This window comes from Argentina anserina, chromosome 7, assembly GCF_933775445.1.
Source record: "Argentina anserina chromosome 7, drPotAnse1.1, whole genome shotgun sequence".
NCBI classification, from domain to species: domain Eukaryota; kingdom Viridiplantae; phylum Streptophyta; class Magnoliopsida; order Rosales; family Rosaceae; genus Argentina; species Argentina anserina.
In genome coordinates this window covers 22,207,269-22,225,256 of record NC_065878.1, presented here as the reverse complement: position 1 = coordinate 22,225,256, position 17,988 = coordinate 22,207,269, and the positions used below count along the sequence as shown (strand labels likewise).

The following is a 17,988-nucleotide window of genomic DNA, read 5'->3' as shown; positions in this document are numbered from 1 at the left end:
ATTAACTATATAAAGTTCGATCCTTGACTTGCCTGAGCGGTGAACTGTTGATCAAATTGAGTAGAATAGTCATCTGATGACTGAAAGATGTTGTTAGTGAATTCGGAGTCCAGCATCTGGTTTTCACCTCCCTGCTCCCTCTGCACAGTTACAATACACTGGCCTAAATTAGTATATCACAAACAATATATATGAAGTATGAACACATGATAAGCCCTTCAACAAAAGAAAATACAATTATAAGGTTTTCGAGTGCCACATTTAAAGATATATGAGTCCTGCTTATGCATGTTTTATAACCAGGCTCCATAATGTCTCATCCTCAGGTGCATCATCTTCCATATGGTATGAGCCTACGCCAAAAATGTTGGGGTTCCCAGCTTGGTTAGCAGTTGTGTTCAGTTCACCGAGCTGACGGTTAGCAGCAGGATTAGAGCTCACGTTAGGGTTCCCAAATTGGTTGCCGCCAGTTGGGTTCAGGTCAAGCTGATGGTATCCGGCAGAATTAGAGTTTAGCTCGTTCATATAATGAATAGGGTCCAGCTGAGCTTCATCATCGTTCCCAGCAGAGTTAAGCTGAACTTCGGAGTTGACAGTAGAAGTAGGTGAAGGGTGCACCTCAACTTGATTATTTACCTTGGGATTGTGGTTCTGCTGATATTGGCTCACAAATGGATTAGGGTTAGGCTGATGAACTTCACCATCCAGAGAAGGATTAGCGTTCAGCTGAACCGGACTATTTGCAACATGACCCGGGGTCAACTGAACTAGAACATTCGCAGCACGATTGGTGTTCATCTGTGCATCCATTTTCGGAGCCGGTGCAGGATCTTTGTCTTGATATGATCTGCCAGTGAAGTTGGCAGGAACTTCTTCCCCACCTTGTTTCTACACAGTAAATATGGTCAGAAAGATCGATTAACTATATGCATTCAATAAAGAGTAGGCGTTTGAAACGAAACTGAGATCTAGCAAGTTGAGTTCTTATATGTACCTGATGCGAAGGAGACTGGCAGCTGTCGAACTGCTGCAAGACCAGATTATTGACCACCATGATGTCATCGTCATCATTGGCCAGAGAAATGTGGTTAAAATTTCTCGTGCCGTTGTTCATATAAGCACCATAGGAATAATCACTGCATCGCCCTCCAGCAGTTGATGACATTCCATACGGATTCAGTTGCAGTCCATGTGGCGACAACAACAGTGAAGCATTTTGTTGCTGCTGAATGTTTCTAGGGATAATTGGTGTAAATGGGTTTGCACTGCTACTCTCAAACCTAGAAGCAGAAACACTATTCCCAATATTCCTTAGTGTTGGTGCATTGAAAGTGGTACCATTTAGGTTAACATTACGAACTCCTTTTGTTAACCCAGTGACAACTTCATTGTTGATGGCCAATCCATTATATCCACCATGTACAATATTGTCGATTCCACCAGTAGGTTGGCTGGTTCTGCCGGCAAAGTTTGGCCCTGGATTAGCATTGTTAAAGGGACTCATCAGGTTGTCAATGCTTGGAGATGAAATTCTGGGTGTAGTCCCAAAATTGAATGGGTTAGATGTGAAATTGAATCCATGTTGAAGCTGCTTGGCTTGACTTTGTTGCGAGTAGGTTTCCATCCAATTGGTACCACCATCCAAAAGGCCATTTCCACCACCATTATTCATCACACCGTCATAGCCTCCAATTCGTCCAAAATTGTTATTCATCATCTGCATTCCAAAGCCGGAGCCATGATTTGCTTTAGAAAGCATGTTCATTCCATTACCAAGCTGCATTGGCCGTTGTTGCTGAAGCGTATTGTTCATCAGAAGACACGACTGCCCCGAACCAAAGAGTGGAGGGTTGCTTCTGGTGCTAGCTAGGTTTATAGCCGCTGGTTGCTGGTTGTAATTCAGCGGATATTGGAATGAGGTCGAGCCAAGGTGGGAAGTGCCAGGTGGAGCTAGGGTATTCTGAAAAGGTGGTGCTAGTCCCATTTCATTCATCTGCATTTGTTGTTTCAGGTATTCGGCGTATTGTTCTCGTTGGACTTGGTTGAAAGATGATGTGGCTGGAAGGCCAAATTCCAAGCTTGACCTGAATATCCTCTCAGACAAGCACTTTGACAATCTAGCTTTCTCCGCAACTCGCTTCAAGAACATACGGTACTTCTACAAAATGGCATGTAGAAATCATAACCAATATTGGTAAACGATGTTTCTATGAATACGTACGTATATGTTTGTGACGAGTACGAAAATGATCATTAAAAATTCAAAGAATATAATAACGTACACTTTCGGTGTTAATGTTATAAGAAAGGAAAAATTATCTTATCATCGTTAAATATATAATTTAGACACGTCTGTCAACTTATTATATAAAGGCTTATAGAATAACAAACCTGCAAATGGCTAGCTACGTTCTCCCTAGTCAAGCCAGGAACGTTCATGAATTCGAGGATCCTCTTTGGCACAGCCTCTGTATATATGTAAAGCAAAATTAAAGGCTATCACTAAAACGAATTATTAATAGAACAGTGAAGCATAACAATAACCTAACTGAAAGAGTTTTAATAGTGGGTTTAGATTAAAAAGGGTGTTGATTTTTGGGTCTATAATCAATTACCCCTAAAATGTATATGAACTTACTGTCCAAGCCGATATGTCTGATGGCCAGAAGAAAGTGATTGTGAAGTGCATTACTCCAAACCACTTTCGCCTTCTTTGTGGCAAGCATACGCCGATCATTTTCGTCATCGTCTTCTTCTTCTTCTTCGTCCACAGTCCTATCCCTCGTACGCGTTTTTCTCTTACTGGACTGTCCTTTTTTGTGATCCTCCTTATATCTGACATCGTCATTGTTAAATGATAAGCAATCGAAGTCCTCGAGCTCACCAGGACCCTGCAGCAGCTGGCCTGATGTGAATTCTCCCGATGCGCCTTTCATCAGCTCTTCGAGGGTTACACTGGAGGACATGCTCTTCCTAGATTGAAGAATACACTGCCACACCATTTTTATGTCATCTTTGCTCACAGGCTTTACTATATAGTACACACTTCCTCCCTCTAGACTCTTAAGTATCACGCTCTCTTTGTCATTCGCAGACATCACTGCAACCATTGCGTAATTAAATTCATCAATCAAACTAAACTAGATATTGATTCAAATTGTTGAGTAAAAAAGACATGAACTCACTAATCACGGGTAGATCAAACTCATCATGCACTAGCTTCTGCAATTCCAAACCATTCATTTGAGGCATATGGAGATCTGTAACTACTAGATCAAAGGAATATTTTCCCTTTCGAAGGATGGAAAGAGCATCGATAGGGTTTGGAACAGTCACGACTGCAATCATGTAGACAAAGAAAAGAGTATGAAATGTAAATAGTTGAACAAACAAATTATTGAAATGAATTAAGGGTATAATATTTGTCCAAATAAAAAGGCAAATTAAACATTACAGTAGGTAATATGAATTATGTGATGAATGCATGGATCAACACTATACTATTGGTGTGATTCATTTCAAGTTCCCCAGCTGCGGGCATGGCATCTAAAAAAGGAAAATCGTTTCTTGAAGAAAATGCAATGAAGGAAATCACCATCATCAAGCAAGATTACACAAAATATATATTCTCGATAAGAATCATATATAATTAAGATGCATGCACATTCGTCCTCTAGTGCTTTAGCGAACTTGCACCTCTTAATTATCTCTTGTCAAAATCTTTCTGAAAACAAAAATTAAAAGAGATTTGAGTTCTAAGGAAAATAAGAAAGGTGGGCGAATATGAAAGTCAATCAAGAAAAAGGACTAGATGTTGCAATTGCCTCAATCACGCGCAAACGCATGCATCTACTCGAGATTGAAGATCTAATGAAGAGGAAAGTGTAACTAGCTTATAAACCCACCACATGAATCGAAATCATGATTAGGTATATATAAAGACATGCAAAATTATTTTGAATTAAATCGTGCTAACGATGTGAAGATCCACATAAATTATGAAAAACTCACAAGAATAATTACACATATCATCTGAAAATTGCTGAGGAAAATAAAATGAACAAAAGAAACAATAAAAGCAATATATAAATCTAATTAGAAGAAATGAAATAATACTAATTACTAGCCACTATCAATTAAAAAGACTAATTAAAAGAGAAGATAAAAAATGATTTTCATGAACTGAACTATCTAGATGCAACCATATATACAAGAACGCCGATTTCATGACGTAAAGTCTCGATCTGCTCCTTTACTAGGGAAAAATAAGGGTTAATTAGCAAATCAAAATCCGAAGGAAAATAGAACTGAGTAACAAAGGCCGAGAAGAAACTCATAGAAAAGCTAGATCTACAAAGCGATTTATGGTGTCCTCATAGATAGCATGGGTACCTTCATAGCTCCATGTTTTGAGCATTGCAGAAACTATGTTTAGAGTGGTGATATCATCATCGACGACTAAGATGTTGATATTGGCAGAGTACTGCCACCCTTGAACAGCTCCTTCTGTATACATTTATGCTTAATTAGATGGTATGATTTTTGTGCCCTCCTTGATCCCCAATGAGGACTATATATAATACAAGAAGATGCTTAGGTCAGGTGCCACATCAAATGAAGGTAATACGAGTGTAAGCAGGCAACTGGTATTCTCTCTCTCTCTCTCTCTCTCTCTTTCCAAAAATAATAATAATCAGATCTGAGTTATTTCCACTACATTTCTCAGACAGATTGCATGCAGCAAAGATTAATTTACAGGGAGGATATGCATGAATCGCCCCTTTCACATTGCACACTAATTAATGGAGAATTCTAGACTGAAATACTATGTATTACATCTTTACTAAATACATAAGGTTCTTTCAAAGAGTTCTTATCCTTAGAAGATTCGCTATCTTCTAATTTAAATTCTTCCCAATAAAACTAATATACCAATTTAGTAGTAAAATTTTCAAATTTCAAGTTCTATCGTAAAGGTAGGATTGTAAAGAGAGTGTTTTAGCACTTATGTTCGTTTTCTTGATGAAAATATGAATGCTCCAATTTGTGGTCAAGCACTTATGTTACATCTTAAACTAGTGTCTGATTTCTTAAAATTAAACTTTCACATCTCTAGTAGTGTTTGAGTTAAATCACAACTTGATTCTGATTTTCCCAAAATGCAACAAAACACCAGTAAATGCAACTAGTTAGCAAGTCAGATAAAATCTACTAAAACATAACTTTGTTAATGTAATCAGAGTAAAACATGAGAGAATGTGTAACGACCTCAAAATTTCAAGCTTAAAAAAAACTCAAAATTTCAAAGTCGAAAAACACCAAAACAATCCCAACGAATCGAAATCGTTTTAAATGCACAGCGGATCATTACTGAGTTCACAATACAACTCAGACAACCAATTATTACAAACCAAATTTATAATTCAACATAACATAAAATGGAAATGTAATAATCCTCACAATCTCTCACAAAACTCAAGAATAAAACCTCACAAGTTCTCACGCACAAATCCGCACTAGAAATCTCACCACAAGTAGGATAATGAACAACTTCGAGTCTCCGGAGTGGTCTCTCAATCTCCACTAATCGACACCTGCGAAATTATCCCCTACACTATCGAATTGGTGCACCGGGATTGTAATCACAAACCCGGTAAGCTTATAGCTCGTATGAGTAAAATGAAAATATAACTCGCATATCAATATATACGAAAATCCACAAATCAACAAATATAAATGCACTCATGAGTCAATGGACGGCCCATCTGATTGTCCCAAAAATATATGAAATGAAGTGCTCATGAGAAATTGGGCAACCCTTCAGGTTACCCAAATACATTTATAATACGGGTACTAATGAACGCTGGTACACATCTGTTACCCCTCACGTAGTACACCGCCGATATTGGGCAACCACTTGCTACCCAACATCCAAAATATGAGTACTCATGAGCCGATAACCACCTGTTACCTCACATGCAGTACTCCGGCAAGCATACTAGAGCTCTAACTGTATCGTAACTTTCGTCCGGCCAAAGGCTATGTTCCGACTTGCCAAACACGTACAATAATCTCACATCATATTGTACAAAAATCAAGTCCGAAGACAAATCAACATTTTAACAATCTCTATGTTAAAATCAGGTACAATAATCACACCTCATATTGTACAAATCAATATCACATACTCGATATATAATCTCGTCATCAAAATGACATCATCACGATACAATCATAACAGTATATTATATAGCAAACTATATATATATATATGTACATATTTACCATTTATACAATATATATATATAATCCGCTATATCATATACATGTCATATTTCATAAATACGTCCGAAGACAAAACGTTTTAACAAACACCATATTAAAACCACGTACAATAATCACACCTCATATTGTACAAATTAAATCACATGCTCAATATTTAATTCTCGTAATCGAAATGACCAATTCTAATGAATTCATAACAGTATATAATATAGCAAACTATATATATATGTACTTATTACCATTTATACAATATATATGTAATCCACTATATCGTATACATGTCGTAATTCAATATTAAAAACTCTTGCAACATCTTGAATCTCCACAAGGGTAGATTCGTAAATATGTGAGATTTTACTTACCTTATCGACTCGAGCGTAATTCCACAATTTCCGAATATAATTCATTTCCTTGATTTATTGATCACCTTGAAATGATAAGAAAAGAATTTAGAAACGTTTCGTAAACCTTTAAATGCCGAAACAGTAATAATAAGTTACTGTTCAGCAATTTCTGGTTTTACGAATTTACTGTTCATGTATTTACTATTCACGTATTTCTGTAAAATACACATCAATTACGTATCCATGTATGTGTACATACTTTTTACGTATTTTTGTACGTATGAATACTATTAAAATGTAAATATTGTCTCAGTAAATATTAATTACTGATTTACCCTTTATAAATTACTTTTTTACATTTACTGAAAGTTATTTTTTACATTTACCGTATGTAAAATAAATTTATATTTACCGTACGTAAATCACTTTTACATTTACCGCACGTGAAAATAAACTATAAAACTACCATTCGGAAACACTGTTCACGCGCCGCCGCACGTGGCGGTGCATGGGGTGCACGCGCCACCTCCGGCAGGCCGCGCGTGGGGCACACGCGCCGAGCCTAGGGTCGTCGCGTAGCACACCACTGTCGCCCCAAAACCATTCATTTCCTTCCGCCTTCCCTTTCCACGGCCTCATGCCGCCTCTAGACCCCTCCACGCTCCCACACGCGCCACCTATGGCGGCGGTACCTCTCCACCATCTCCAACCTCCGATCCTCCTCCAAAATCCTCCCAATCGATCCACAATCCTCCCAATCAATCCCAAAACATCACACAATCACACACAACAATCAATTTCATCAATCCTTACCTTAATCGAACGGTGGAGGCTTCGATTCGTCGTCGGTGATGCGAGAGGCCAGCGACTTCGATTCGAGCGGTGGCGAGCTTGAGGGTTGCAGCGGAGGGTCACGCAATGCTCCAGGGACCGGCGGTGAGGGACACGACGGCTTGGAGGCAGAGATCGCGGCGTGTTGCAGAGGGAGGCTCGGGGAGAGAGTGGAGACTCTCGGCGGCGAGATGGAGCGGCGCGAGCTCAGGGTTTGGTGAGGAGGATCGCGCGGTCCTTTTGGGCTAGGCGGTGTGGCCTACGGAGGGCCGGTCGGCGAAATCGCCGGTGAGGCTAGAGATAGAGGGAGGGGAATCGGGGAGAGAGAACGCGAGAGGAGAGAGAGAGTGAAGGGGGCGGGTGAAGGGTTTCCATTTCTGGAAACCCTAATCCCTAAATTTTTCTATTTATACTAGTTTTCAAAATCGGAAATGAACTTCTGACGTTAATAACTTTCGCGTCCGATGTCCGATTCGAACGCGTCACATGTCCACGCACTCGTATCGACGAGCTCTACAACTTTCGTGAAGGAAGTTTTGGCAACCGAGCGACGGAATAAAAGTCGATATATTAATTCGGAAATGTAACGTTTTTCTAATTAAACGTTCCGAGAACGTTTTCGTTTCCGTTTCGTAAAGTCGCAAACAATCAAATTTATTTTAGTTGAATTTCACAACTTTATAGAATTCATATCAAACTAAATATTATTTGAAAAATATGGTTATTACATAATGTCTGGAGACTTGTAGTTTAAACATAAAAAAAGATAAAAGTTAACTACCAATGCAACGGTATCCTAATGACTAACGACCTAAACATGCAACGAAACGGTTGGCTAGCGATCAATGATTTGTCTTACACAAGAATTATGATTAGACACCACGCGTTGATAAACTAAACGAGCTCCGTAAATGTCTAGAAAATTACTGGCAAAGTTGTAATAACCACCAGCCTGAGAGAACTCTTCCATTTGGTGGATTGCTGTGGTTGGCTTTGTTTTCATCATAACTTTACTATTCATCTTAGCTAACATACAAAATTTTATTATCATTTTAATAAATAGAACCGCACGGGGCTCTCGCCTAAACTCGATTCCAAACCCCTCTTTTTAAAAAATAATAATAATTTGGCCAGGTCTATTCAAACTACGGTCACTAAAACCAACACGGTTTTAAAAATTATTCCACTAAATTCTATTTTACATCAGTCGTCCAAATTCTCGTTAATAACACTCAACAAACTAAATCAGACAACACTCGCGGTTTTATAAGTCCCCATTTCTAGATATTAATGTCAAAGTTCGCATCAATCGTTCATGCTATAATGAGCACAAAATTATTAAACGCTGTAAATTTAAGGATCAATTATGTATATGGGACTTTTCTTTCTTCCTTTTGTCACAGAGAAGGAACACTCGAGTGTTTTAGGACTTTTGATTGCATTCTAAACTTAATTGTCTTGCCTGGATGGAAAATTGTCAGCGATATCGTTTGATTACATCCTTATTCTGTAGTTAATTACATGACACATTAGATCATATATACCCCACAATCTCACATAATACCAGCGGCTGCCCTAGGAAGCCAAAATCCGCCCATAGATTTAAGCTTGAAGAATATTTACCAGACGTACCAAATATAGCAGGCTCGTCTGTTTTAGTTGTCAAAGAACTGTAGGAATCTGTACCATATCTTACAATTACTGTTACTAGTGTTATACCAGGTTTCGTTTTGTACATCTCCGGTTAGGAAGTAGAGAAATTCTTAGTTGTACATAAACTCCTGTCGCTAAAAGTATCACTCGTGCTGAGTATTGTGAAAGAATACTTTTCCAGATAGGTTGTATAAACAGACGGATCCATGTAGAGGGCTATCTGGCCCAGACGGAAATCTAATCTATTTTTAAATGCTTACATGTTAAGTAGTGATTCTACTTTGGTTCAATGGTCATGCAACCAAACTTGTATCTTGTTCGTGTGATGTTCGAATTCTCCTAGAAGCAAACATCATTTTTTTCTCATTGTACATGTACACTTTGTTTCCTTGCAATTTTCTACACCTTTGTTCCTCTTCCTCTTTTGGTTAAAGTATTTTTTTTCTCATTTTTGTTCTAAATTTCCATTTTTTATTAGCATTTAGTTGAGCAAAAAAACTCAAACATTTCCTTATAATATAGTTCTACACTTCAATTCCTCTCATGATCATTCCATTAGGTTCCAGGCCTTAAAAATATATATATATGTATAGAAGAATTTTTTTTTTTGCACTTATCATTAGCCTAGACATGTACGAGATCCTGGATCCGCCACACTTACAAGTATGAATCATTGGATATAAAGGACTTGAGGAGGATTTGAGGTGTTTCAAATCTGAATTTCGCTGGTAGCTATCTGTTAACGCCACCCTCTGAACGGGGTGATCTCCGGCTTAATCTCCTTCAGCTTCGGTGGCCAGAGACCTGGAAGCCTAGTAGGCAGACATGCCGGTCCGACAACCCCTCTGCTTGCTCGAGTATCACCATCAACGCCACATACGTTGACTCGCATTCAGAGATAGATACAATATACTGGCACACATTCTCACATCGAGGGAAGGGCCATGCACATTCCCCATTGCACATATAAATAGGTTGCCTAAACTACCTAAAAGAGGTAACATATTCATAAGTCCTTAACTCCCGAACTTATTTTGCACCGGATATTAACTTAAGCTTCGGAGGGCCGAAGGCTGACGCACCGCTGGTCCTTTGACTTTGACTTGTTGTATGCAGATCCCACTGAGCTAACACACCGGAAACAAGGCTACGAGAAGTTCGATCCTCCGGATTTAGCTCCGGTAACATTTGGCACTAGAAATATGGCTCATTACTCCCAAATAAGTAAACACAGTAAAGAAACGAGAACGATACATTTAGTTGTAGTGGATGAAATGACGTAGCGTTTCCCGCGGTTGCAAATGCAGAGATACCTACTCTTTTCCGATCACAATCGTCAAAATTTCTTCTATTTCTCTCCTCTTCTGCTTCAACACTTTTCACAAATGAGAACTAACGATTCCACCCCTCAATATATAGCCGCTAGGGATGACCCCACCTTCGACTAAAAATGCCCCAGCCTTCGAATCATTGCCACGTGCCCCACTATTATAATACCACCTCAGTTACCCTTCCCACGCGCGCGCATTTATTCTTAACCCCTCGATCCTCTACCTTTTCCCATACGCCATCATTGCTTTTAACGTCACCGTCGCTTCACGTCCTCGAGGGACCCACGCTTTTCCACTACATTAATTTCCAAGCCTCCAGGGCGAGTTGGCCACTCGCGCCGGGGGACTTCGGTCGTTGTAGTGGGAGACATTTCTTGAATGGGGACTTTGGAGACTTGCCATATAACTCTGGAATAAAGCAAATCACCGACCTGGGCCACTCTCCAGATCCATGGATGCTCTGAGTGTGTTAGTTAACCCGCGAGTCTAACCCCGAGATCCTATTAGGTCTATGGACGCTCTGATGTTAGTTAACCCACGTGCCTAACTGCGTTTGTTAGTTAACGTTTGTCTAACATTGAGGTCTCGGCCAAGCCCTATGCCACACTCCAGGTCAACGACGCAGGCGCACCTGGTTAACTCATGTGTTCGATGCAGAGGTCATTGACCAGATCTATGGGTGCCCCATACGGTCGGCACCAGACTGGGCGGTCAGAACCTGACCCGGCATACTTAGGTCACGCCAGATCCATGGACGCCTTGATCGCGCTAGTTAATCCATGTGCCTAACTCCGGGGTCCTAGATCACTCTACATGGCCACATATAGGCTGGCCCGGGTCCCGAGCAACTTAAACTCGGATATTTGCGCCGAAGATGAAGATATGAAACTCACCACCCAAGGGGACTTGTTAACGCCACCCCATGAATAAGGTGATCTCTAGCTTAATCTTCTACTGCTCCGGTCACCGGAGTGGTGGCCGGAGACCTGGAAGCCGCTGTGCAGACATGTTGGTCCGATAACCCCTATGCTTACTCGGGTATCGCCATTAACGCCACCTACGGTGACTCGCCTTCAAAAATAGATACAATGTACTGGAACACATTCACACATCGAGAGAAGCGTCATGCACATTCCCCAGTGCACCTATAAATAGGCTGCCTAAACCACCTAAAAGAAGTAACGTATTCCTAAGTCATTAACTCTCGAACTTATTCCACACCGGATATTAACTTAAGCTTCGGAGGGTCGAAGGCCGGCACACCGCTGACCATTTGACTTTGACTTGTTATGTGCAGGTCTCACTAAACTGACACACCAAAAGACAAGACTACAAGAAGTTTGATTCCCCAGATCAATGACACACCCGAAGACAAGGCTACGAGAAGCTCGATCCCCCAGATTTGGTCATTTCCAAACATGTTTTTTTTTCTTTTTGGTACCTCTTCTCAACCAAAAAAAAAATTGGTGATTCTCACATGTGCCATATTGCCAATGAGTTCAATTGCTGTATTAGGATCGACATGATCTTTTTAATTGTATACATGAGCTTTTAACATAATAAGCTTGGATCCAACAACCCCCAATTTACCGTTTTCAATTGGTTCATGAAAGTTTGTTTGCAAGGTAGAAGTTTTCACCTATCTGTGATTCCAAAACAATGTGTGGAGTATAACACTGTTTTAACACCAGGAAAATGTGTACTTTACTCTATAATCCACCTTTTATCTGCTCATATAATGCCCACAAGACAATGCCAATGATAGTATCTCTAACCAAGTCCTTGAGCAACTTGACAACCCAGCTAGCAGAAGCAGCATCATTAATAGAATTCCATGAGGGCCTCTGTCCTCCTACAAGGTCTCGAAACCGTAATTCTCCGGAGTCAGCCAATAGTGCATAGATTACACCATTCATGTGCCCTTTTCCGATGACCCCGACCACTCTCTTACTCTTATTGACAGCTTTGCTCCTCTTTAAAGACCATGCAAGGTACTGAGAAAACAATAGCACAATTCACTATAAAGTAGTCACTCATTAGAATTAAGAATCACTAACATCAAATTATGTCATGCATTTGTTGGAAATTACAGAGGTTTTGGTGTTGATCGAAATACTTACGGTGTCTCGTTCATGTATAAGAGGTTGCAGGAGTGAGGGGTATGAAGAACTCAGCTGCTCATACAGCTGAAATGTGGTGTCACTTGTACTTGATTCCTACAATACAACTTAAAAGCAAAAAAAAAAAAAAATCACTGATAATAAGCTCTTGCTTCTTATGTATCATCAGTCTGACAATTAGTTGTAAAACTAACATTTCTCTTAGCTGTGAAATTATAAATTACTGGTTGTCTGTAATACAACAATAGCAAGAGATTAACCTCGAGACTCTTTTGGGACATATCAGATGATGATGTTATCCCACGAAAAACCGATGTTACTAAGCTCAATTTCTCTGTCCATGTCAAAGAATTCCAAGCCCTTTCAAGCTACAGAAACACATAGTATATAACCAACTGAAGCAATGTTGCAGTATAAATGTCCTCAACAAGTATTGCTAATCCAGTAATCCAACTTCCACATCAAAGATTCAACATTTAATCTATACACTATATATAGCATTAACCATAACATTGAAAGGGTCTAAATTTGTGCATACAGTTATCTCAATTGGGCGATCCCCCAGAACAATCTGAGCACCAACTTCTTCAGATGCTTTTCGAGCAGCGCGGAAATGCAATCAATTCAATTAAAGCTCACCAATAATGTCATAAACATAATTGATATGCAGAGTACAACATCATAACTTCAATCTCCGACTATTCCAATATCATTTTCAGTCGTACATTACTCTATTAATAATTTTAACTCAAGCCAACTACCTAAGTACCTCATCACCGAAAGGACTCTTAGAAGAGAAAACCGCCAAGAGTACGCGTAATGCCAGAGCAGTTTGACCCCCTGCCATAATATTACACAGTTAAGAGTTATTCATGATCACATAAACAACGGAATATTCCACCATATTGATCAGTATGACATAAAAGGAAAGTTAAACCTTCGAATTCAGATCGATGAGCTGTTCCATTTACCGTTAAGATTACAGATTATTTTTCACCCATCGGAATATTTGTATGTCAAAGCAATCAAACTACAACATTATAAACAAAGTTTACTTCTTTACGTCTTTATTTCTTACCCAAATTTATACTACGGCCAACGGCTCCAAAGAATCCATTTCCACTCAAAGAGTTTTTGCAATTGTGGCTCTTGAGTCTTCCAATATCTCTGACCTGAAATCGAAGTCAGGTGGTGGGGGCTTGATGGAAAGCTTGATGGGTCTAACAGGCCTGCGGGTGAAGAAAACAGGGTTCGTGTGGAAAATTGGAACGGTCGATCGAATGGCCTCCATGGATGGGATAGAATGAGCTATCTGCTCTTGAATCGTGTTTGATAATTTGACCATAACAAAAAGTATCACCCGTTTTAGATAAGAATCTATTCTACATTTCTACCGTTGTTTGCATAACACAGTTATTTACGTCCGACTCTCAAATATAGAGATAATACCCCTAGAATCTCTTCTCACACCATATTGAGTTATTGACCATAGGTCTATTCTTTTGGGTGTGTGATTAAAACATGGTGCGTCGATAACGTCATGATGTGTCAAAGTGTGTATTAATAGCACTACCCTTATAATATCTCAAACATATCTTCTTAAAATTCTTTATTATCGATGATGAAAATACCAAATCTCTAAAAAAAATTAGTCTTAACTCCAACAGCTGATATGTTATATTGTATAAAATAAAATGTAAATGTGTATAATTAAATGAAAATTAAATTGAATCTCATAATGTCATAATTTATACTAAGACTAGAAAATGAATGATAAATCATTTTTTTTGTTATTTTTAGGATAAAGAGTGAATTTGTTTTGGTAAGAAATAAAGTTTAGAGATTGTTTTGAAAATTCTACAAATCTAAAGATATTGCTTCTTTCTATTCTCACTTTCTCTATTATAGATGACGGCTTAGAGGAGCTATTAGACCTAAAAATTAAAGTTTTTCTCTATAATAGATATTATTTGGGTTTTAAATAAGTTGTTTGAGATACTCTTAGGATACTTAATCATGCTATATGTTTATCACGTTATATTTTTTTTTCACACACTCCAAAGAGTTTGTTTCCATTTAATTTTTAAACAAGGTTGATGTTATTAATAATCAAGTCATGTCCGAGTTAGACATAACTTACACAAATGTGGCCTCTGTTGATGGCGTTATATTCCCCAACCCCAATTCTTTTTAGATTAGTCGGGGTGTCCCAAAAACTTGCTAGCGCTAAAGACTAATAGGCCTTAAGTGCTTGAATATTCAATAAGGATTTGTAACCTCTTCCTCAATTATATTTGAATTCGAATCTAAATTAAAGAATACACCTATCTACAGAAGGTAAGAACCGCATACCACTTGTCCTTGTTCAATAGATGACATTATACGTTAGAGAAATATTTTTAAAAGAAAGAAAAGAAACGTGAAAATGTATTGGAAACTTGCTATTGATGCCGATGAAATAAGAACTATTACTACTTAGTTATTCAATTATTATTGAGGAATTTTTTTATAAAATTCAATGAGCATAGTGCATGTACTGATTTGTTAGTTGTTACCATACGGGGAAAGTCCGAATAAAACTTTTTTTTTAAGCCTGATGGTAACGGTAAGTGTGAGACATGTGGGCTTTGATACAATGACAGGCTGTGAAAAGTTGAAAACCTTTCAAAACCACATTTTGGTAATTCAATCTCAACTGGATATACAGTACGACTTCATCCGAAATAAAAAAAAAAGGATGAAATCTCAAGAAATGTAATGACAACACATATACCTATCAAAGAAACTGTCGTGGGCGTAAATGAAACAGTGGTTTCATAACTTAAAATTGTTATAACAATAGACCGAGTCTCCAAATTCGAACAAGAGAATCAAACGACTAATGCTTGTAGGTAGGATTGCAAAGCAACCACCGCACCCGACTGATCTTAGGCTTGAAATCAAGCATGAGAAGTTTTTTTTTTTTGGTTTCTAAAAATCAAGCATGAGAAGTTGAAGCTACTAAAATAAGTAAGCAGCATTTGAATTAAAAGAAGAGATTCTCTCAGTGGGAATATAATAGATCATAGCATGTGCAAAAATCTCTCTCGGTCCTTTGATTTTTGAACACAACATCCTCACAGTCAAACCAAAACAAACACAAGTAGCTGAGTGGCGAGCATGATCGATCAAATTAACTATGATCAAAATACGCCATTTGGGAAATCAACATCATCCCCAACATTGCACTTATCAGACTTAAACTATGATCAAAATCCCCCATTTGGCAAAACAACATCATCTTCAGTGCACTTGGGCAATTAAAAAAAGGGAAACAAACAGTGATCCTGGTGGCACGGGAGCAGACACCAGCTAATTTGCTTAGCTTTTCTTTGCAGCGGTTAATACGTGTGCGTTTTGTAGCCTCATTCATCACATCAAAAAGTATAAGCATGTTTATAAGAAGCACAGCAAAACATATATAATGCTAGCTAGCTCCCGCGATTTTCCCACGCTTCTTCCCCAGAGCCCTCAAAACCCCGCAATCGTATATATTGCACGTCAGTTGTAACCTATCCCCTCACACTTTGAGCCAGTCAATTCAAAACTTGACCCTCTCTTTCTTATATATATAAAAATAGTACGTACGTCAAGCAACTGTATGTGAATTTTTATGGCTAATCCGTATGGCAACGTGCCCAAAGGAAATGATGAGCAGCCATCTGGTTATTCCAATTCCAACCCACCTTTCTCTATTCAACTTCCCCCAACTAGCAGCTTCTCCATTGTCAATGATCAAGGGTATCAAGACCTCTCCTCCTTGCCTGGGCACGGCCTCCGTTCTCCGACCGGTGGTGGGTCCATTTCTTCGCCTAGGAGACACCCGCTGTACCGAGGGATCCGGTGCCGGAGCGGGAAATGGGTGTCCGAGATTCGAGAGCCTCGAAAGTCTACACGGATATGGCTCGGCACGTATGCTAAGCCCGAGATGGCCGCCGCTGCCTACGACGTGGCGGCCATCGCCCTAAAGGGGCCTGATACTGCGTTGAATTTCCCCAACGCCCTAATCACTTATCCGATCCCGGCTTCTTCGGCTGCCAGTGACATAAGGGCTGCGGCAGCTAGGGCAGCCGCGTCTAGGGCGGAGAGCATTGGGGCGGGGGAGAGCTCATCGGCGGATCGGGGTGAAAATGCGGATAGGTCACGATGTGGTCGTGGTCGTGGTCGTCGTGGTGCTGGGGTGACGTCATCAGAGGACGGTGGCGGATGTCTAGAGTATATGGACGAGGAAGCGCTGCTGAATGTGCCGAATTTGCTAGCGGACATGGCGGAGGGAATGCTGTTGAGCCCACCGAGAGAACCCGCCAATAATTCGCCGGAAAATTCGGACGGAGAAAGTCTTTGGAGCTATTAATCATCCGAGGCCACAGCTCACTCAAAAATCCAAAGTGTCACTCCTCAATAAACAACTATCCGATCACAATTGAGGGTATGTATTACGATGATACGAATGATTGATTTAAATTATGAATAAGCAGGTATTAGCGAAATCAAGAACGTACTGGCAGCGTGTGCAGACGTCTTCTTCCTTTTTATTTTGGCTTTGGCTGGATGTAAAAATGTGTGTCTGAATCTGAGTTTCTTTCGGTGTGTTTTTCGGTGGCCGGATCGATGATCGGCCATTGTGGATCTGAAATCGATCTGCAGTCAGCTGCTGCATATGTACTGCTTTTTTGCAGCTGATTAATCTGTACTGTTGCGTGTAGAATTTGGCAGCTATTATTGCTCATTGCTTTTGCTTTTGCTGCTATCCTATATATTATGATTCAGTTCTTGATCGATAAACTAGCTTTATCATTTCGATCATTCATTTGCAGCAGCTGCCACACTATCTGCTACTACCTTGACATTTGATATATAATCATATATATCCATGAATTTGATATGTATATATTGAGGATCTTCGGCTGTTGTTTGGTTAGTTGATTGATTGTATGTGCTTTGCTGATTAATTCTCTTGACCAAATGCCTCGATTGAGTTGATTCAGACCCCAAATTTGCTCCTTCGGATCTTATATATACTCATGCTAGCTAGGAAGAAGTCAATTTCCGGACAAGAGGCTATTTTTTTGCCCAGGATTTAGGGCATACAGTGATACAGATGTATGTTTATATAACTGGTCTGCTTGGATTTGTTCATCACCTGTGAAAGAGATGGGGAAACTGAATAACTGAAAGTGAACAGTAGTAATCCGCATATATAGGCATATAGCATCTGAATGTTAATACTTTCTGTGTGGAACAAAGGTAATACAATTAGCTGCAGCATCTAATCTTATGTGTGAATTAGCTATTGGCTAGTCTAATATGACAAAGACCTAAACTGTCTGAAAGAGGAATATTAGATGTGTTGAATTTTTAGTTTTTTACCACACACCAATTAGG

At 39.4% G+C, this 17,988-nt stretch overlaps 2 protein-coding genes across 2 annotated transcripts; one reads left to right on the top strand and one right to left on the bottom strand.

Annotated features, from left to right (window-relative positions):
• Nucleotides 1–12,092: 12,092 nt before the first annotated feature.
• On the bottom strand, nucleotides 12,093–13,855 carry LOC126804163 (uncharacterized). The gene is given in 7 exon segments (XM_050531940.1): nucleotides 12,093–12,438; nucleotides 12,565–12,660; nucleotides 12,825–12,932; nucleotides 13,103–13,198; nucleotides 13,334–13,404; nucleotides 13,643–13,692; nucleotides 13,695–13,855. Coding segments are annotated over 7 exon segments (867 nt in total). The 3' UTR covers nucleotides 12,093–12,153.
• Nucleotides 13,856–16,112: 2,257 nt separating this feature from the next.
• LOC126804150 (ethylene-responsive transcription factor ERF027) lies at nucleotides 16,113–17,380 on the top strand. Its single transcript, XM_050531926.1, has one exon. The coding sequence runs from the start codon at nucleotides 16,217–16,219 to the stop codon at nucleotides 16,955–16,957; it is 741 nt and encodes a 246-aa protein (XP_050387883.1). The 5' UTR covers nucleotides 16,113–16,216; the 3' UTR covers nucleotides 16,958–17,380.
• The last annotated feature ends 608 nt before the right edge of the window (nucleotides 17,381–17,988 follow it).

Bases quoted from the DNA above. Each gene is read 5' to 3' on its own strand.
- LOC126804150 (XM_050531926.1), top strand. From the start codon at position 16,217: ATGGCTAATCCGTATGGCAACGTGCCCAAAGGAAATGATGAGCAGCCA.